At 51.9% G+C, this 20,445-nt stretch overlaps 1 protein-coding gene across 2 annotated transcripts; it reads left to right on the top strand.

Moving 5' to 3' along the window:
• Positions 1 to 5,914: 5,914 nt before the first annotated feature.
• Positions 5,915 to 17,053, top strand: GATA5 (GATA binding protein 5). Of its 2 annotated transcripts, XM_031590032.2 has the most exons (8): positions 5,915 to 6,063; positions 6,203 to 6,251; positions 6,966 to 7,565; positions 9,512 to 9,678; positions 14,137 to 14,262; positions 14,878 to 14,965; positions 15,598 to 15,722; positions 16,323 to 17,053. In XM_031590032.2, exons 3-8 carry the CDS (start codon positions 7,046 to 7,048, stop codon positions 16,470 to 16,472), a joined length of 1,176 nt encoding a protein of 391 aa, XP_031445892.1. In that variant the 5' UTR covers positions 5,915 to 6,063; positions 6,203 to 6,251; positions 6,966 to 7,045; the 3' UTR covers positions 16,473 to 17,053. The 2 variants fall into 2 exon arrangements, with proteins under 2 accessions (XP_031445892.1, XP_090008223.1); XM_090152097.1 differs by lacking the exon at positions 6,203 to 6,251.
• Positions 17,054 to 20,445: the final 3,392 nt, after the last annotated feature.

Here is a 20,445-nt window from a genome sequence, read left to right as displayed (position 1 = left end):
AAGAAGCATGCTTTAGGATCAAGGTGCCTTCTGGTCCTTCAGAATCCAATTTGTACAGAATTCTGATTTAAAAAAGACATTTGCATCTCTTCAGGCCCTGAAAGAGGGCAGCATCCTCTGTACAGCCAGGCTCTCCAATGGCTGGATTACCCAAAGACTTCATAAATTGTCATTTATTTTTAAAGTCCAAAATTCCTCATCTCCATCCACTCTGTACACATCTACAAAGGTAAAACACTGGGGATCTGGAGTCAGAGTGGTCCTAAAAGCTCAAGTTGTTTCTTGCTCTGAGGTGTAGCTTCCTTTTGGCCTGAAGCTGTGTGCAGAAGCAGACCCACTACCAGCTTCCAAAGCCTTCCCTGCATCCCTGTGAGCAAACAAGCTGTGAGCAAAGGACCAGAGATGACCTCCAGATGCTGAAGAGGACCACAGAAGCCATGAGGATGGCAACACCAGCATAGCCCTGCTGCTGGGAGACTCTCTGAGGTTGTGTCTACTCTGGCAGCTGTGGAAGAGATGTCTCCAAAAAAGAGCCATGCTCAGGAGCCATAGTCTATCAAAAGCTATAAATCAAATGCTGGGGTCAGTGAGTGCTCTCTTGTTTTCCAAATATGACTTTTAATTTAATACTGAAAAGGTATTCAACCGATAGGGCCGTTGGGGCAGAATCTAACTGGTGAGCAAAGCACTATGTCACACAACTCCTTGGTCTGCACTTTTCTCCTCCATAGATGAAAATACATTCTACTCCTACAGAGTCCAAAGTTCCCAAATTCAGTAGTGCCTCCTAAAAATCATGGCACTCCCAAACAATAATGAATCTGGATTTGCTATTTCAGTTTTCTTTTTAATCCTTGAGATCTCCCTTTTGTCCCTTCTCCCTGGCACCCCACAAAGCCAGTCACTTTGCTTATGAGAACACTGATACTCACATTAAAGTCTGAAGTTTTAGGAAAAAACAGCTGGCATCACAGGACTCGTATCACAGAGTGTCCCACTGGGAGACACCACTCATCTATGGGAACACTCTAAAAAGATCTCCTGTAGGCTTGAGCACCAGCATCCTATTTCCCAACATTTAGCAGTCACATAGCAGTCCCAATCTCCCTGCACAGCACAGGAAGACACATTGCAGTCTCTCCCAACCACTCCACACCAACCAGGTTACATCACGACTTTGGTCGCCGAAGCTCCTCGCTCCCTTCCCTCCCCCACCCCAGGAACAATGGCTAACTGTTCTTTTTCCATCTATAAATTTGTCTGAGTTAACAGTTCCCAAGATCTGGCAGCAAGCTGGAGCTGGGAGTGAGTTGAGAGATAGGAGAGTGACAGTCTGAAATGAAACACAGAGCTGCTGGGCCTGCAGCCGTCAGACAGGAGCCTGGCTCCCTCCCTTAAAGATTAGCGAGACTCCTTCGCCGGAGCCCTCCGCATTCCCCAAAATCCTAGCAACAAAGTGCTGTCTCTCAGCCGCCAATGAATCATGTGAATTTAACCTTTCACCTGGCCACAGGGAGGTTAATATACCAAAATAGCCCTTTTTTTTGTTTTTTTGTTTTTTTTCTTCCCTTTTTTTTTTTTTTCCTTTCCCCATTTAGTGCCTGGGAAGTGGGGAGCAAACCCCACATGGCTGGGTAGGCTGTGGAGGTGGTTTCGTGTTGGAGGTTTTGCTCGCTGCTCCTCTGCTAGTTGCTATCACCAGTTTCTTCAGAGAAACTCTTTCCATTTTCACAGTATGAAAAATATTACGCAGTATGGATCCAGGTTGGTTGAATCCTCACCTCTACCATGGTGCTGAGCCCCTGCTGGGAACTAGGCTGAATGTCCTTGTGCCATGGGGCTGGGGTAAAGTGGAAGCCCACAGAGAGCCCTGCATCTGATAACCCCGGGATGCTCCATTTGCCCATCTGCAAACAAGGAGGTGGTGTGAGCCCCTCCTGGGCTGCTCCCAGCAGTGGGTTTTGCAGCCCCAGCCCATACCACTGCCCTCATCTGCTATGGGATTCCAACACTTTGTGTTAAATTTTCCATAAAGGAAAACGCATTTTAAACAATTGAAGCCAAAATCACGAAAGCAAAGGCCACAAGCTCATGCCTAAGTACCCATCTTTAGGGGGCACAAATTGTCTGTGTTTGGTTTGCTTTAAATACCAAAGGGAGTGGGGTGATTTTTGTGACTGCTGTTGACTCGAGAATGGCCAGAAGAACAGCTGAGACTGCAGCATCCCCGTGTTCAGAGCAGTTAGAGGACAGCAGCCAACACCAGCTCTATGGGACTGCTTTTATTTTTCATGCCAGTTAAATTCTTACAGGCTAAGGAACAAAACAGAATTGAAGCTGAAAATAAGAGGGGGAAAGATTCAAAATACTTTCCCCCTCCACTAATGCCCCCCTTCCTGAGAGCCACTGCCACATGCATATAACAGGAGAAAAATATTTTTTGGTGGAGCCTACTGTTTGTTTAACCCCTTTGAGCTTCAGCCCTCTGGCACCCCTCACTCCTACAGGCACAAACCCCCTGTCCGTGCTTGCCTGGGCTGGAGCAGCTCACCCTTTGCCCACAGCCTCTCACTGGCCTTGGAGACAAGATAGGAAGGGGCTCAGGATACAGTGGGCAGGAGGGATGTGGAGCAGGGGATGGGACCACAGATGCTGATCCAGGGGATCATAGACCCTACCGGTCCTTTCCCATAGGTCCCTCCTTTCCTTAGCTCACCTGAGCTGGAGGAAGCAGCCTCTGGGGAGTTCGTCCTCCCCCTGGAGCCATTCGTTTGGCAGATAGATGTGGAACCAGAACCAGCTCGGTGCTGCCCGTGGGGACTGCGGGGGCCAAACACTCGATGGGTTCCCATTCGCAGCAGGGCGGAGGGCCGCGAGCTGCCTCTGAGCCCCGGGGGAGGATGCTGCGGCCCGGGAGAGGCGGGGGGAGGAGGGGAGCGTATTTAATTAATTGCCACCCTCCCGATGGAACAAGAGGGACTCGGGATTCCCCGCTCAGGGCGCGCCTTGCTCTCGCCTGCCAGGAGCAGCAGGACTGGGTACGTTCCTACCCTCCCCTCTCCACTTTCCATTTCTTTTTTTTCCCTTATTTCTTCTTTTGTTGTTGGAGGGGGCTAAGGGCCTCCCTCGGGACCTCGCAGCGCGCTCCCGTGCGTCCGCCCCCGCGTAGGGCTCACAAATCAGCCGGAGCGGGATTAGGGCCGAGGGGCCGGGGCGCCGGGCAGTCTGTCCCGGGCCGGGGGAGCCTCACCTGGAGGGGTCAGGCCTCCCCCGGGAGCAGTACCGAGCAGCACCGGCCGTCCTCGGACCCAGCCTGGACGGGAGGCATCGTCTCTGCCTCTTGCAGAACATTGGCCCGGAAAAGCAGGGACGGGTCCGACCCAGCCTAACGGGCCGCGGTGGCAGAGATCTGTCCTAGGGATGAGCTCCGGGTGGGGATGGAGGAGAGGAGTTTGGTCTCTCCCAGGAGTCCGAGAAACACTTGCCCTGGTTTTTGTGTCTGGGTTTCTTGTGCACGTCTAAACTTTTTTAGGATCTGGGGGATATGCAGATTGCTCCAGCACTTCATGCTCGGTTCTGAGCCCATGTCGGGTCTCTCTCGAGTCCCACACAGCGCCGGCACCGTGTACTGCCCGGCATTTGAGGGGTGGGGGGGCGAGGGGGTACCTCGGCGGGGCAGGGAGCGTCAGGGGGACCCTGCCTGTTCCTCATCCCACGTCCCGACCGAGTGAGGGCTGCGGACGGCACACCGCTACCGACACGGCCGCGATGTCCCCTCCATCCCGGCATTGTCCGCGGCCGGTCCGAAGGAGGACCCTAGAGTTCCCGGGCTGATCCGGGCACTGAGAGCAACTCGAATTTCTCCTAAACCATCCAAATAGCAAAGAAAGGCAGGCGCATTCCGAGAGCCGGATGCGGCCCCCTACCCGTGGTCACCCCCGAACTCACCGTGCCCCCATCTTCACTATCGGCTGTGGGGCTCACACCCAGGCTGCAGCCACGCGTGGACGGGGCCGTACGGGTGGCAGCACCCCGGGCTTTGCCCAGCTCGTTCCGCAACACGCAGCCGGTCCAACCGCGGAAAGTTGCGGTAAACTGCCGGGGTTCGTTCTGGAAAGCCCCTGTGCGGGATCACCTGCCCGCAGCCCTGCGCGTCCCCACGGTTCTGCCCGGGGCGGCTGCGGGAGGAGCCACCTCGGAACACACCGCAGTACCGCAGCGCAGAGCTGATGCCACGGCGGGGAAAAATTGGGTTGAAAAAGTGCTAAATCGGAGGGAGCTGAACACACGCACAGGCAACGCGTCTGCGGGCAGGTTTTCGTGAGGCTAGCAAAAATGCCCCCGGATTTCAGCGTAGCCTCGTTTCTTTCAGTGCTCCTACTTTTATTTGACCACCACAAGCGATCGGAATGGGCGGTTCGCACGCTTTTATTATTATTATTATTATTATTATTATTTATTTTTGATCTTTTCAAGACTAAATCACCATTAAATGGCGCTTTGTAATTTCAACGCCCGGGAACTCACGCGTCCGCGGGCAACGGCCGAGCCCGACGGCTTCACCGGCTCCCAACCACAGAACCGAAACGAACGGAGCTCCGGCGGTGCTTCAGCCGCGGCCGCCGCGGGTTTGGAGCTGTTTTAACGCGTTAGACGTTTCTTCCCGTTGTTATTTTCTTTCCCTAGCGCACTTTTTTAATATACGCATAACAATTATTTTGTTTCGAGGGATGGTAGTAAACGGCCGCTTTCTCCTGAACGTAGCAAGGAAATAAATACAGATCCCCAGCCAGTTGCCTCGCATTATTCGGAGGGAAATAGCTGGCATTCCTGCCCCGGTTTATTTTGGAGCCGAAATTTCCCACCCTTCCCGCAGCGGTGGTCCCCGCGGAGCCGGGCCGGACTCCCCCAACCGCTCGGAGCTCGGCTGCCGGGGGGGCTCGGGGCCGGATCCCGACAGCCGCTCCCGAAAGCAAATCCTAAGAACGACGAAATTATTTCTTCCCTCCGAAGGAAGGGACCGTGCCGGCGGCCCGTGGGGACCAGTCCCGTTGCCCTGACTCGGATAAGAGTTAAATCGACCAAATTACCGGGTCAGGAGGACGCGGGGATGTAAGTGCTCCTTACCCTCCTGCCGCCCCTTCCTGGGGACGAACAGACGGGGAAAATTGGAGAAAAGGCTTCTGCTGTTTCCCGGCCCGCTGCGGGAGGGAGGAGGCCGCGTTCCCCCGGGGAACAGCAGAGCCCCGGGAATGGTGCAGCGCGGAGGGAATGGGGACAGCAGGGCCCCGACGGGGCGGTGAGGGGCCGGAGCCGCCCTGAGACCTGGGCACGACTGCGACCATCGCCCCGGCGTCGGGATCACGCGCCGCTGGGGATATGCTCGGAGAGGTGGGGGCCCTGCTAGTGAGACTCCCGTCCCCAGTATTCTGGGTTTTGTCGCAAACGAGTGCGGGGGCTCTCGCTCGGAGCAGAAAAGCGCTTCGCCACGTCCGCTGCAACCCGACAGCCCAGTCGAAAGGTCTCGGTGTGTTCTCCGCTGGTTCCTGCGAAAAACCAGGATCCGGGGGGAGGACATCGCCTCCCGCTGGGACAGCGGAGAAACCCAGAAAAAATAAAGCCGGGAGCCACCCCCAGCCCGGAGGCGGGCGCACACCTCCATCCCTACGGCTGGAGGTGGGAGGGGGGTCAACAGGAAAGGGGGGACGCGGGTCGTCCTCGGGGACCGCATTCTGCCCCCGTCCTCCCGGCGCCCAGGGCCCCTCTCCAGGGGAGAGCCGAAGGGCGCGTCCCCCCCGCCGGGAGCGGAGCCGGCGGGACGTATCCCAACCCCCCCCCCGCCGGGAGGAGCCCAATCCTCGCCGGGACCGGGGCTACCCCGGCGGCCGTCACGTGGGCCGGGCCGCACCGGGGCCCCCGCCGTAAAGAGCCGGAGCCGCCGCCGCCGTCGCCACTTCCCCGCCGGGCGCAGCCGGGGACGCACCCACGGGAGACGGCGGCGAAGGAAGGGAGGGAGGAACGGGGGAGGGAGCGCCGGCCCCGCACGGCCTGGGCACAGTGGTGGTAGTTTTCATTTTTGTTTGGTGTTGGTTTTTTTGTTGGTTTTTTTTTTTTTTTTTTTTTTTTTTTTTTCCTATAAGCTTTATTCTATTTTATTATTATTCTGATTTTCCTGGGATTTCCCTGCATGGTCTGAGCGCAGCTTCATGCCCACCCGGCCATGCCCAGCTCCGCTCTCGGCCCGCTGCCATGTGAGTACCGATACGGGATGAGGCAGCCGGGGGTGGGATGCTCTTTTGGGGGGTGAGATACCCCTGTAACTGCGAGGGCTCCATCAGCACGGGGAGGCCGCGGTAGCGTTACTTCTCTTTTCAACAAGAAAACGGCAGCGTTGGCCGCTGGGGGACATCGGGGCCGCCCCTGGACCGGAGTCGCTGCTCGGCACCGCCGGGACCCCAAAGCTCCCGGTTCCAGCGCCCCGGGCACCCCGGCACAGTCCGCATCTCCTTTCCACCAGCCCTTTCATCAGGCCCCGGTGCCTGCTGCAGGCCCGGAGCTCAAAAAAAGACGGGAAAGGAAATACTTCTGGTTGTTGTTTTTTTTTTTGAAAAAAAAAAAACTGTTTTTTTCGAATCCTTGGAAATGCCCGAGCAGCTGGGACAGGGCCGGGTGGGACGGAGCCGCGGGCGCTGCTGTTCGTTCAGTGGATTTCTTTGCTCGACCCTGTGGGATGGAGCGGACCAGAGGAAAGCTTAAAGGAGAGAGAAATCTCTGCATATACATAAAGCTAAAGCTCCTGCTTTAAGGAAAGCGGCGCTTTCACGAGGGGAAGCAAGAAGGGCCGCGGACCGGGGTTCGCGGGGTCTCCCGCAGACGGGGCTGGAAGCGGGAGGTGGGCCGGGGGCCGGGAGAGGTGCGGGGTGCTCCGGCCTCGCTCAGTCGCGACTCTCGGCTCTGCCCCTCAGGTGCCTCTGATTGAGCGCTTCGGCAACGTCGGGGCGCAGCCGGCCGGGCCCTGAGCAGCCGCCGCCGCCGAGGACGGAACATGTATCAGGGCCTGGCCCTCGCCCCCAACCATGGCCAGTCGGCTTATTCCCACGACTCCGGCAATTTCCTGCACTCGTCGGCCGGCTCGCCCGTCTACGTGCCCACCACCCGGGTGCCCTCCGTGCTGCAGACGCTCCCCTACCTGCAAAGCTGCGAGCCGCACCAAAGCCACCTCGGCAACCCTCCGGGCTGGGCTCAGAGCAGCGGCGAAACCACCGCCTTCAACGCCGGCAGCCCGCACCCGCCGTCGGGTTTCTCGTACCCCCACAGCCCCCCGGGCAGCAGCCCCCCGGGGCGCGACGGTGCCTACCAGGGGCCCCTGCTGCTGGGCGGCGGGGGCCGGGAGCAGTACGGCAACGCTTTGGTGCGCTCGGTTAACGGGTCCTACTCCAGCCCCTACCCTGCCTACGTGACCCCCGAGCTACCGCCTTCGTGGACGGCCGGACACTTTGAGAGCAGCGTGCTGCACAGCCTGCAGACGAGGCAGGCGGCCCTGCCCGGCCGCAGGTCAACCTTCGGTAGGTCGCCCTCACCGCTGCTTTTGGGCGTTGAGATTCTCTCGATTCGAGTCGGAGCATCTCCGTACGCGGTGTTTTGGTGGGGATGAACCGCGCCGTGGGTTTTGTTTCCCGTCGGGAAGATTTTACTCAGGGATGGAAGGATTGGTTGGGTAGAGGGAACGTAGGGCTGACCCTAAACGGAGCGTTCTGTGTGTTTGTGTTACACGGAGGGCAAAGAACGCGTTTCAAAGGAGAGGACAGAGGAGCAGAGGCTGTCCAGCACCCCTCACCCCCCCGCGAATATCTCCTCTCCACAATATCGACTTTGTGCCTGTACTTCAATACTTACCCTTGTGTTTAAATTAGCGGGGCAGATTTATAGCTCCCACCCTTTTAAGTAATTTATTGTGGTAAATGAGTTTATATTCGGACAGACTCTCGGTCTCCTCATTCGCCTTCACCCAAACAGGTCCGCAGCTGCAGCGCCCCGCGGCCTTTGGAGAGGTTCATGCATTGACCCGTGAGCCCCGCACTGTTCCCCCGCACCCACACCGCAGGCTCCCTTTAAAGCAGGACCCAAACAAACGCAATTTTCGGGTCCCGCTGTAGCAATGCTCCCCGGGGTTGTTCCCGCATCCTCGTCCGGCGGCGGCTCGCAAAGCCCTTTCAAAGCCACTTCAAGACCTCAGCCGCGTTATCATCTTGACTGCGGTGATCCAAATTATCTTATCTTTGCCCCAAGAACAAAGCGAAGCTGGGACGCAGCCCCCTCCCCGCTGGCGTTACCTCCCACCCAGGGATGCTCGGGAGCGCTTCGCTTCCAGGATTTTCTCTTTGTCTCGGAAAATCCGTTGCGTTGTGCGGGGTCGGATCGTCCCGCTCCTACCGAGGGAGGAAATGTCTCCTGCACTTCGAGTTTGCTGCTTCGGGACCCGGAGAAAAGACCGCCGTCCTTTGTGCCGTTTATTTTTGCTCTTGAATAGTGTAAACTGCTCTTAAGTAGCGTAAACTATACTTTTTTTTTTTTTTTCAGTTAATGAATTATGGCTTGCTTTTTAAATTATTTTTTTAACTTTATTACCTCTTTTTTATTTTTTTATTTCCTTCCTTCCCTCCCACACGCACACTTTTTTTTTTAATTTTTATTTTTCGCTTTGCCTTTTCTTTTTTCTTGCAGTCGGATCTTTTTTAAGGCGATTGAAAATGAAGGGGAAGGGAGAGAGAGAAAAAAAAAAAAAAGTATTTTTCTTTGGAAGAAAACAACGTTCAGGACGAAGGAAATTGTTTCTAAAAGAGAGAGGGGGGGAAAAAAAGAGGAGAAAGTAGGAAAATCCTGCTCTCAAATCGGAGGCTCGCTCCGTTCTGCTCCAGGCTGTGGGCAAAGCACAGTGCTGGAGCCGGGCAGCTCCGGGGGCCGTCGGGAGAGGAGAAATGTTTGGAGGAGCCCCAATGAGGGGATATTTGGGGCCGGGAGGGCCGTTTGTGGCTGCTGGGCATTGCATGGGGCCGGTGGTGCTGAACCTCCATGCAGACCCTGCACAGCATGGAGCCCCTGGTGAGCACCGCGCAGTGATGGAAGTCAGCAAAAGCGCTCCGTTTAACCCTGGGTTCATCATTACCGTGGTGATAATTGGGAATATTTTTACAGCCCAAGGAGGGATAACACCACGGATGGACTCTGTTTGTTCCCATCCTGTAGGCGTCCACAGCACTTTTGGGATTTTTGGGGTGTGGGTAGATGAAAATCCCCAATACTTTGCCTTTGAGCAAAATATTGAAAGATGAAGTCGTGGGGGGGAGAATAAAGGATTTTTTTTTCCCCATGCTCTGCAGGATGGAGGCAAGCTTCTGGTTATCCCTTGCATAGCAGCAGTGGGGCATGGGGGATCAGGGCCCTGCAGTGCCCCATACACGGGTGGCATGTTGCGATGGGGCCGGCTCCTGACCTCGACTCTCTCTTCCAGAGTATTTGGAGGAGTTCCCTGGGGATGGTCGGGAGTGTGTGAACTGTGGGGCCATGTCCACACCGCTTTGGAGGAAGGATGGCACCGGGCACTACCTGTGCAACGCCTGTGGGCTCTACCACAAAATGAACGGCATCAACCGGCCGCTCAAACCCCAGAAGAGGCTGGTAAGAAGGGGACACTGCTGGGCCGCCTGGGGGTGGCTGGAGGGCAGGCTTTGGGGACTGCTGCTGGTGCACGTGTTGTTGGGATCTCTGTGTTAGGGCCTGCTGGATTCTCAGTCTTGTGAAGTAGGCTTGTTGTTTTTTTCCTATTACAGTAATGATTGTGTGCTGGTTCTTCATAAGGACGTGCAGGCAGAGCAGTTGGAAAAGGTAGGGCTGATCCCAGGCAGGTTGTGATGGCAGTGGGATGGGGAACAGTTACCACACCTGGAACCTCCTAAGGGAGAGTTTGGGGTTTGGTAGCTCCTTGTTTCTCGGCAGCATAAAGCATTAATTCCCCACATCATGGTGTTGGGCTTCCTCCAGTTGGGATCCCATGGTGAGAGAGGAAAGGAACCTCCTTTTTTGTGTGTGCAGACGCTTTGGGATGTTTAAATTTGGTGGTAACAGTTTTGGTTTCAGAGCTTGTCATCAGAAGCAGTCATTACAAACAGGATGTTTGTCTGAGCCGTGCTGGGGAACAGCTGGGAGTTTCTTTTGCTGTTGCTCGGGTGTATTCCCGCAGTTATTTTGTGTGTTGCAAAACAAATTGTTAGCAGTAACCCAACAGTGACAAGTTTCTGTGCAAGGAAACGATAAGAAACAAATCTGGGATTGCATAAAATGCTTCATTCCGCTTTTGATCATGGAAATGTGTTTCTGTTTGCAAAACGAAACGAGCAGAGGCTCCGTGGAAGATCACTCTGTAATGACAACTCACCCAAATCAGTGCGTTTCTGTGATACATTTTATGTCATCCGATCGGATTTGCCCATCTCACCAAAATGTAATTACATTACGTGCACACCCCAGCAGCAGGCTCCAGTCTCTGCTGAGCTGCGAATCTCAGAGTAACGCTGCTGATTTCTTTGGAGCAAACACAATCTGTGGATTGAAAGTCAAACTCCAACCCTGCGTTTCAGAGCCTGCCATCAAAACACAACACTGGCTGAATTTCCAGGGCTCTTTGAGCAGCTTTTCCACCCAGGCACTGGGACAGGTCTCGCCATTATTTTGTCCGTTGCTGTTGGCACAGGGCAATCAGTAGCACTCGTGAGGTATTTTTTTTAGTAACATTAACATAACGTTTCAGCAAAGTTTTCTGATTTAAGATTGTTTCGCAGGGACGAGATGGGAACTATCACAGCATTTCCAACCATTTTGTTATGCTGGCTATCAATGCAGTGATAAAGCCCGAGTGAAAGAGCTGATACTCTTATCCAGGGGAAACATTTCAGTGAGGCTGAAATACCTGATGGCGTTTTATTGCATGGAAAAGGAAAGAGGCTGTGATTTTGACTTCCCATTCTGACTCGGGAATGACAGATTTCAAAACCGTGGCTGCTCCACCAGTTTGCAGTGCCATTTTGCAACAAGGCAGAGGACAGGAGGACCCACTGATGATGGACAAGAGGGTCCTGGGCGTGCTCTGCAAAGCCACCACCCCAGCTGCTCCCTGCTTTCCGAGCTTGGGGTATTTCTCCTCAAATGATTTCACTGCCAGTGCTGTCCCTGCAGCACCCATGGGGGACGGCCGCCTGCGGTGAAACACGCTGCTGGAGGAGCAATGAGGAACAACAAAATGCAGGCACACAGAGGAAAAAGGGTTTCTTTTGCCCTTTACGTTACGACCTTTGTTCTGTAAGCAGGCGCTGTGCCGCGGTTATTCCAACTTGTGTTTTCACAAAGCAAGGCCCCAGCGTGGCACATAGAGCACCGTGCAGATGCTGCCTGCAGCTCATGCAGTCATCTGGTCATTTGCAGTCCAGTTTTTTCTTTTTTTCAGTGATGATGGCAGCTGCTTTTCTTCGGCCTGTATCTGGACACACAGCGTGGTGGCTTTCAGCAGGAAGGATATTTCTTAGAGGAGGAGGGAAGCAGCACTTTATTTTAGGCACGATCTTTCAAGCCAAAGTTTCTTGATACGTTTCACAAGATGATACCTTAGACCCAGCTCTAATAGCCAGACTATATTCACCACACCGGAGCAGCTGCTGGTGCTCGGTGCCTCTGCTTATGAGCATTTCCCAGAGCAGGAGCATGGTAGGAGCAGAGCTGTATGGGGCAGCACTGGCTACAGATCCAGATCCCACACCATCCTGACTTAGAATCATGGAATCGTTAAGGATAGAAAAGATCATTAAGATCATCAAGTCCAACCATCAACCCATGACCACCATGCCCACTGACCACGTCCCTCAGTGACTTGGAGTCTTAGCTAGTTCCATGTATCAGAACAGTGTGCTGCAAACACTTTCACATTGCCATCAGCTGCCCTCTGTCATGCCGTACTTCTGAAAAGCAAGCAAAGCAAAGTCTCTTATATCTTTGGGCCTCCCTTTGGAGGAACCTGCCCTTCTGGATCTGAATTTTTCAGGCTGTCCAAGCTGTACTTGCACACAGTTAATGTGATAGGCACCAGCTCATGGTTTCTCGAGCTTATCAGCAGCACTTGGCTGTCAGGCCGGGTCCGTGAAGAGTTTTTGTTTGAGTGTACGGTGCATTTGTATAAATAAACACTGGAGCACAATGTTGAAGTCAACAACTTCCTAGACAAGGTCAGAGTGGTACAAAGGCAGTGGGGTGGAGGCAGGCAGCAATGTGCTTTCTTTTAGGGGAACTGCTGGGAACCAGCAATAATGTATTGTATCGTCGTCCTTCAGTAAGCAAAAGCAGCCTTGACTGTCTTTTTTCTTGCTGCATGGGCAAGCTGTGGGGTAGGGACAGATTCTCACAGGGTTTCTGGGTTTTCTATTGTAACGTGTGGCCATGGAGGATGGTGTCTGCTGAGGCACTGATGCTGAGGCAGATAGCCCAACACCATGTGACACCAGGACAGTGTGTTCCTCCTTCCCAGGGGCCTGCCCAGAAATTTCGGGGCTTTCCAAAGCACTTTGCATTGGCCTTTGTCCATCCGCAGGTGATGATAGATCTCAGCAGCCCATGCCAGGCTCCAAATTCCCCCTCACTCCTGTGTCAGGAGCTGCACCTCAGGGCCTTGTCCTTATGGGAGCAGTGTGGGGTGCTGAGCACCTTTGGGTGGCCGCCTGTGCGGGGGCCCTCCTGCTTGCAGAAGTGAATGGCATAGCCATGGTGGCTCTAAGGCTTTAAGAAAGCTCTAAAACAGGTCCAGGATCATGCTGTGACACCATGCTCCATATTACAGACAAGAATAGCTGTTGAGATCTCCTCTGTGCCCAGCTTGTCAGCTCACACCTGAGCGTATTATTTTTTCCCAGTTATTTCTTGAAAGGCAAACCATTTTCTGAGCAATACCATTATTTGCAAATAGTTGCTGAGAACACTTTGCAACCACTGATTCAAAGCGTGGGCCCGTCACCGGTGTCTCTTGAAACTCAATGCTGATCTCTCTTTGACTGCTAACCTTGTAAAAACATTTCATTTTTATTCCTGCTCACCCCACCTCATTTGTCATATTGATTACTTATGATTTCAGGGTATAATGGAAAAATAAACAAACAGGGAATTCTTTATTGCCTGCATCGCCTATCGTGTGCCTTTGAGAGGAATCAGAGTAATTCTTCTCAGGGCTGAATAATGTATTCACACACCTGAATGCAGAGAGGCCGTGATGTTACTGAGATCACTGGGATACTTACTCTTATTAAAATAGTTCCCGTGTGAGGTGCTAAGAGACGTTGAAATGAAACACCTATTAAGCTGACACGTCTGTATATAGAGACCTGTGGATTTTCCAGTGGCTTGGAGTATGGTTGTTAGAAATGATTTTGCTGCTTCTGCCAGAATATTTCCCTTCTTCGTTTGGAAATATTAACGTTGCAGAGCCAGCAATCACAGCATTCACAAAATATGTAATTAGTTAATGTTTGCGTGGTGTTTCTGCAGCCTGTGAGGGAACAGATTATCTGTGAGACGTGCAGAAAATAACTCTGCTGGTCCACTCATGGGCCAGTTCAGCTCAGCTCTGCTCAGCTCAGCCAATTGATTCCAGTTGTCTTAAACAAGAGATTAATTGGGGTGTTGCTAACTTTAGTGGTAGTTGTGAGTGCAGAGAAACAGAAGTGGAGTTCACTTAAAGCAACAGCAGTTCTTGGCTGTTTGTGCACTGAAAGTCTGGTAGGTATCTTCCTTCTGTCTCCGTCTGAGATACACGCACTGTGCTCTGGATCCTGATCACTCCCAGCACTCGTTGGAGGTCTGTGAAATGGAATGGGAGGAGATCTGCCAGGATTATTGAGCTTAAGCAAAAAGCGCTTGCAAATTAGAGTGATCTCATTTGAATGCAATTTCTTTCATCTGAATTTTGCTATCTTCACATCGCGTGTTCCGTGTTTTCCAGGAAATCATTGTAGACGGAGATTTTATTTTTGTATGAAAGGAAACTTCCCCAGTTTGCCTTTTCTATGTGTGCATTCATGCGTTTGTTTGCTTGCTTTCAAGTCTTCATCGAGACGTGCTGGCCTATGTTGCACTAACTGCCACACAACCAACACCACTCTCTGGAGAAGGAACGCCGAAGGGGAGCCCGTCTGCAACGCCTGTGGCTTGTACATGAAGCTCCATGGGGTGAGGGCAGGGGTGTGCTGGGTGATGGGATCCCTCCTGGTGGGTCTGGGACACCAGTCTGCAGGGAGCAGCCCTAGAGCAGAGCCTGAAGAGCCATAGCTCAGTGCTATGAGACCTCTTCTGAGGTTACCCAGAATGAGGTGAAGGGGTAAACGGGAGGTAGTTGGGAGGTACACTGATAATACTCATTTGCAGAGGATGGAAACTATTGGCACCATGTCTGTCAGCCAAGAGAAGTCTTCGTTCCTCCATACAGATCTCTTCAAGCTTCTGCCATGGAGGTTCAAGTCTCTTTATCCCATGACTGCTCCCTCTGGGTCGTGTAGGCCCCGGCCATCAGTTTAATTTAGTAGTGCCCTCTCATAAGGGTCATCAATAAATCAGGAAAAGGAAAATAGGAAATAAAGGAAAAAATAAATTGTGGGAAAGCCGTAGCTGTTAGCCTTATACATCTTCCAGCCAAGGCCTGTTGCAGAGAAAAATAGCACTTAGTGAAGGACAAGGACTTTAGGTGCATTGCATGAGCTGCAGTGTGTAAATAGGAAAGCAATGCGTGTGTGGGAAGGAGCTAAGTAAAACACAATATTAATCATTCCAAACCTTATGAATGTCAAGGTACCAAGACCTCTGGCCATGAAAAAGGAAAGCATCCAGACAAGGAAAAGGAAGCCAAAAAACATTACCAAAGGCAAAACCTCAACAGGTACAGTGCTGCTCCCACCCATCCCAGGGGTTTGGGCCACAGTTCATCTCAGCAGGAAGTTATGCAAAGTAGAAAATCATAATGTGATTTTTCTCCCTGATGATTGCTTTTGCTTTAGGATCTTCATTTAGGCATAGTCCTCAAGTGAGAGGAGGATGTGGGGTGGAAAACCTTGTTGGTATCATGATCCTGGAGGGATTTCTGCTCTGTGGGCACCAGGTTCCAGCCCTACAGTACTGTGTTCAAGCATATCTGAGCTACAATGGGCAACAGGAAAAAATTGGGGCTGGGCGTGGTGTGTTTGGGAGTCCAGGACAAGGGATTAGGCCACATTCAGCATCTGCCCCTCTGGGCCGTACAAAGAGTGGCAGTGCTGGGCTGTGAATGGGTTCTCCTTCCTTCTTCATAAGCATAGAATCATAGAATGGCTTAGGTTGGAGGTTAAAGATCATCTAGTTCCAACCCTTAAGCATTGTGCTAGCCAAATACAAAGCAGTGCCCTGATGGTGGAGAAGGGGAGCAGTAGCGTTGTGTCATGCAGTGCAATGCTAGCTATAGAAATACAGATCTCCTTAGGAATAAATCTGTGCCTATCATTGTGCCTTCATTGCTCTGTGCTCCTTTTCCTGCAGGGTCCACCACTTCGGCCACGAACTCCCCTTCCTCCATTACGAACTCAGACAGCACGGTCACTTTAAAGTCGGAGCCCAGCACAACCTCTCAGTACCCCGGGCAGGGCATTGTGTCAGTGTCCCAGGTAAGGCACAGGAGCTGTGCCCCACGCACTTCCTTATGGCTGACCTGGGAGTCCTGATAAGGCCAAGCAATTTGCTCATTGCATTGAGAGGCTACCCAGTGAGCCGGTGGGATCAACCCTGGGTGGAAAGCTCCATAGCTCCCAAGAAAAGATCCTTTGGCCATATGTTATCCATGCTTTAGACCCTAAGGATTTGTTTGGTGAGAGAGGTGTTTCACCTTTCTGGAGGAAAAAATGGCTCTAAGTAATTGCAGATGGGCATTTAGTGCCCTGGCCTGTCTTGGTGCAGCATCTGAGCCTCCTCAAGCTGGACATGCATGCAAGTGAGATTCTTTTTGTCCAAAACTGTGTTACACTCTTGAAAAATAGACATGTGCCCAGAGATGTCTAAAGCATACATGTTGTCAATAAATAAGTGCAGACAGGTGCTGGGATGCTTTCTCCATGCTTGCTAGCCTGGGAATGTACACTGGGCACCTTTAATTGTCATCATGGATAACATACTGTGCCCAACATCTATCAGAGCCCTGCCACGACATTAGGATAAGCACAATAACGACCTGCTGGCTAACTACAGCTTTCCCTTCCCTCTTGGGGCAGGCGCAGAGCCAGTCAGACGAGGCGCTGGCCGGCGGCGAGTTCAAATTTGAGCCGGAGGACTACCCCTTCTCTCCCAGCAGCATGGCCCCGCAGCCAGGGCTGAGCGTGCCGCTGCGGCAGGACTCGTGGTGTGCCCTGGCACTCGCATAGAACCCCTCGTGCCTTCAGCCTGGCTCACCGTGGGACGGGCTTCTCTTGGAGGATGTGGGAGGAAGACGCCGGCTGGATGGGGTGCCCTGAAAGCTCCTCCCCATCCGAGGAGACCCAGGGTGGTCTCCCTGAGGCTGCCTTTTTTTCCCCCCGGAAAGCCGTTCTCCTTTGAGATGCAACCAGCAAATAAACGCATCCCAGAATCTATGTTTATTCGCAGTGATTTCTCCCTCCTATGACTCCTCTGTGTGCAATTTATTCCACTTTCCAATAAAGACTGTAATAACGTGGCACCGAATAACTTAATTTTATTAAAATGTAAACTGTGTGGCCTCCCTTCTGTTTTATTGGCCACAATAGGGAGAAGAAAAAAGAAAAAGAAAAAGAAAAGCAATGGTTGTTTTAAACATTTACTGTTTTATATTAAAAATGAACATCTCTATAGAGTGTTAGCTTCTGAAGCATTCAGTGTACCAACACCGAGCTGATGAGTCAGACATGAAATAAACACACCACTCATCCTTTCCCAGCTCCAAACAAGGATTTTTTTTATTATTATTTTAGGCAAACCACATGACAAGAATGGTAAAAACCACCCAAATAATAAAAGAGTTCCAAAATGCTGTTTTTCTTTTGTATTTCCTCAAGATTTTCAATATTATCAACTCCAAGAGTTAGAAAATCGGAATTGAGTCTTCCAGAAGTTCAGAGAAAGGCTTGAGGAGTGGAAAAACAGAAGCTGTGCTGGAGGTACTTTTTGTTTGCAGCAGCTTTGGGCATGTTTCAGGTGAAGAACTTTCAGCTTTCAGCTCTGTGGGTCAGAGGTTCCTTTTCACCCCTATTTTTTTAAGGAAAGCCAAGCAGGAATTAATTTCCTGGGGCTGTGCTGCAGCAGATGATGGCCAGCGATACAAAACCTACTCTGCGTTTCCGTAAGTTGGCACCAGTGTGTGCCTGCAGTGCTGCCAGGGACACTGGGATCACTTCACTCCTCTGGGTTTCTTTATGAGCGGTTGTTTGGGATTACATCAGAGCAGCCATGGGCACAGAGTGGGTTTTGGGGCTGGAATCCAAGTGGGGCAATGAAAGGATACAGGGCTTGGAGCTGCACCGAGGAGGTGGGCAATGGGGAGAGGTGCTTTGCTGGGGATGCTGGGGTGAGGATGGGACTGTACTGCATGGAGATGGGTGGGAAATGAAGGGGGAGTGAGGTCATGAAGTTATGTCTAAGGCCTTCTTTATTTGTTATTGCTAAATAAAACCCCCAGCTTGCCTGGACAGCTATTTATGGCCAGGAAACTGTCAAGTAATAGCTCCTTAATATAGAAGTTGACCTGTCTAGGGCTTCCTGGAGCAACTCTTCCTCTTGTCAGGAGAGATGGATCGCTTGACTTTTATTATAAACAACAGCTAAAGATGATCAGGGAGAGTGAAATCTGGCATCAAGTCGTGACTCATCTGGGATGGAAGAGAGCAGATGCTCTGGGCACTGAGGAGATCGATCCCTCTGACACCTCCATAGCTCAGCAGTGAGCCCACAGCCAGTGGGCAATGTGAGGGCATGGGGGGGTTTCAGCCCATTCTTTTAGTTGAAGCCCATTGATGAAAGCTATCTTTGGAGGTTTTCTTCTTGCACCTCCAGAGTTTCATTAGTATCTTCGTAGAGTCACAGAACCATTAAAGTTAGAAAAGACCACTAAGATCCCCAAGTGCAACCCCAGCCCACTCCACCATGCCCTCTGACCGTGTTCCTCAGTGCCACATCTCCATGGTTCTTGAACACCTCCAGAGACCAGAGCTCCAACCACTTCCCTGGGTTCACTGCTACCTTTCCTACCTTTGCAGTGAGAGCTTTGGGCATATTTCACTCTGAATGTAGACCTCAGGGTTTTCAATGCAGAGTTGAGTCTCTGCAAGGTGAGCAGTGTGACAGTGGTCCCAAATCCAGCTCAAACGATACCCATGGGAGTTGGGAAGATAGTGACATCCTTCATTGCAGAGGAATTGGAACAGATGACCTTTAGTGGTCCCTTCCAACTCAATCAATGCTACAGTTCTATGTTCCAGGCTCAAGGGAATGTAGGCTCCCAGCTTGACATGCTGGGACACAGGAAGGAGGAGCCCCGGGTGCAGCATGAGCAATGCTCCTGGGCACCCTCCCAAATCCCACATACGCCAGCAGCACAATGCAAGCTGCAACAGAATGATTTCTGCGGGCGAAGGCAAGGGGTCCTCAGTTTCTCATCTGCGTGACCCTGAGGGGCAGAGTTATTTTAAAGGCAAACAAGAAGACCCAAACAATGCCAAGATGTTGACACCAGTGGCTCCAGCGGTTTTATTTATTGCCTGTTGGTAACCGTTAGCGGGCCGTTGGGATACTCTGGGGCCTGGTGGCTGACAAAACGGGGCAGGGTGACAAGAAGTGAAACAATTAGGATGTATGTAATTTTTCCTTCCTGCACTCACTGGACGGCATCATCCATGAGGCCGGTTTCATGTTTCTCCACGGTCTCTTCCAGCCTTTTGCTCCCATCCCTCAGGCAGGAGCAGATTTCTGCCCCTAACAGAAAGTCAGCACTGCCTGCACAGCCCTGTGGGACAGAAAGAACAAAAGACATATGGGAAACTTGGAGTCTTCTCCAAGTGTGCCCAGACCTGCTCCCACTACCCTGCTCAGCCTCTGTAGGAGTTTGAACATTCAGGATAGCAATGGAGCAGACTGGCCCCAAAACCAAGGGCTGAGAGAACAGGACCCTGCGGCTGAGCTGGTGGTGTTGGGATACCCATAGGACCCCCCAGCAAGGAAGCTGCCCTCGTGTCCCCACCAAGCTGCCACCACCACGTGCTGTGACCCACCTCATCCCTGCCCACAAAGCTCCAAACAAGGTTGATTAGCAGATTAGTCTGGAGATTGATTTTTATTTCTCCTTCACGAACCTTTCTCCCTCCTGCTGGTGCTCACTCATTCGCAGGCACGTGTGTATTTGCTCTCTACAGGTTTGGTGGCTTGTGGACAATAATTATCTTTACTGTTGTTGTACAGCTGCCTCGGAGCTATCAATTGCCTTTGTTCAAAGGTCACCTGCCCAGATGATTTTACAACCTGACTACAATGATCTGTTCCATTTTGCACTTTATACCAATGCCACAGTGATTTTTACCAAGTCAGCAAGTGAGTAATGAAGCACTTGAGCCTATGAACACTCCATTCCTGTTTATGATCATATTAATAGCACAATAAAATCAGCACTCACCCAAGCAGTTGCTTTCAAGAAAAAAAAAAAATATCTTTTTTATTTCTGCATGAAAAACTGAAAGTTGTGGTTTAATTTCTGAGGAGAACCCCAAAGCTGTGGACTCTCTGATAAAGTGTCACTTCTGTGTTGAAGAGAAGCGTCATTTTTTTTTCAACATTGGGCAAAGAAGTTTTCAGCACAACTTGTGTGGTTCTGCCTGAATAACAAACGCTGCTCAGCTGCAGGGAGGTGAGCTCTGGCTGCTCCTTTGCACAACCTGAGGGACACACCTGTGCCCAGGTGCAGCTGTGCACCCATCCATGGTTAGGCTGATTGGCACCAGCTGAGGTGTGAGCCCATCGAGGTTATAAGGATGGAGGCACACCTTTTCCCTTTGTGCTGTTGATATTTGGCTGCTGTGTGGTTCCAAGAGTGTTTTCCTGGGAAGAAGGTGGAGGCAGGGCTGTGAGCCAGGTACAGCAATGCCTATGGGTGTTGAAAGGGGGTTTGGTGTCCTGTGGGTGTTCTTTGAGTGCTCTGGGAGCTCTTTGTGGCACAGGGAGATGAATTACTGATACTTCTCAGTCTTTCTCCCTGTTTTTCTCCTGTTCTTTTTATTGCAGAGTTGGTGGTGTATAACTCAAGAAAACAACCTGTGTTGCTCTCCTGGTCCATGTGCTGCAGCAATTAACTATCTGTGCTTCTTGCTTCTACTGCAGTTAACTCAGAGCTGAATA

This window comes from Phasianus colchicus, chromosome 17 (genome assembly GCF_987193195.1).
Source record: "Phasianus colchicus chromosome 17, bPhaCol1.hap1.1, whole genome shotgun sequence".
In the NCBI taxonomy this organism is placed as follows: Eukaryota; Metazoa; Chordata; class Aves; order Galliformes; family Phasianidae; genus Phasianus; species Phasianus colchicus.
The sequence above is the reverse complement of the archived record's forward strand: the minus strand, read 5'-3'. Positions and strand labels throughout refer to the sequence as shown.

Bases quoted from the DNA above. Each gene is read 5' to 3' on its own strand.
- GATA5 (XM_090152097.1), top strand. From the start codon at position 7,046: ATGTATCAGGGCCTGGCCCTCGCCCCCAACCATGGCCAGTCGGCTTAT. The intron at 9,679-14,136 runs GTAAGAAGGGGA...CTTGCTTTCAAG, and splicing joins TCAAACCCCAGAAGAGGCTG to TCTTCATCGAGACGTGCTGG. The intron at 14,263-14,877 runs GTGAGGGCAGGG...ATGAATGTCAAG, and splicing joins TGTACATGAAGCTCCATGGG to GTACCAAGACCTCTGGCCAT.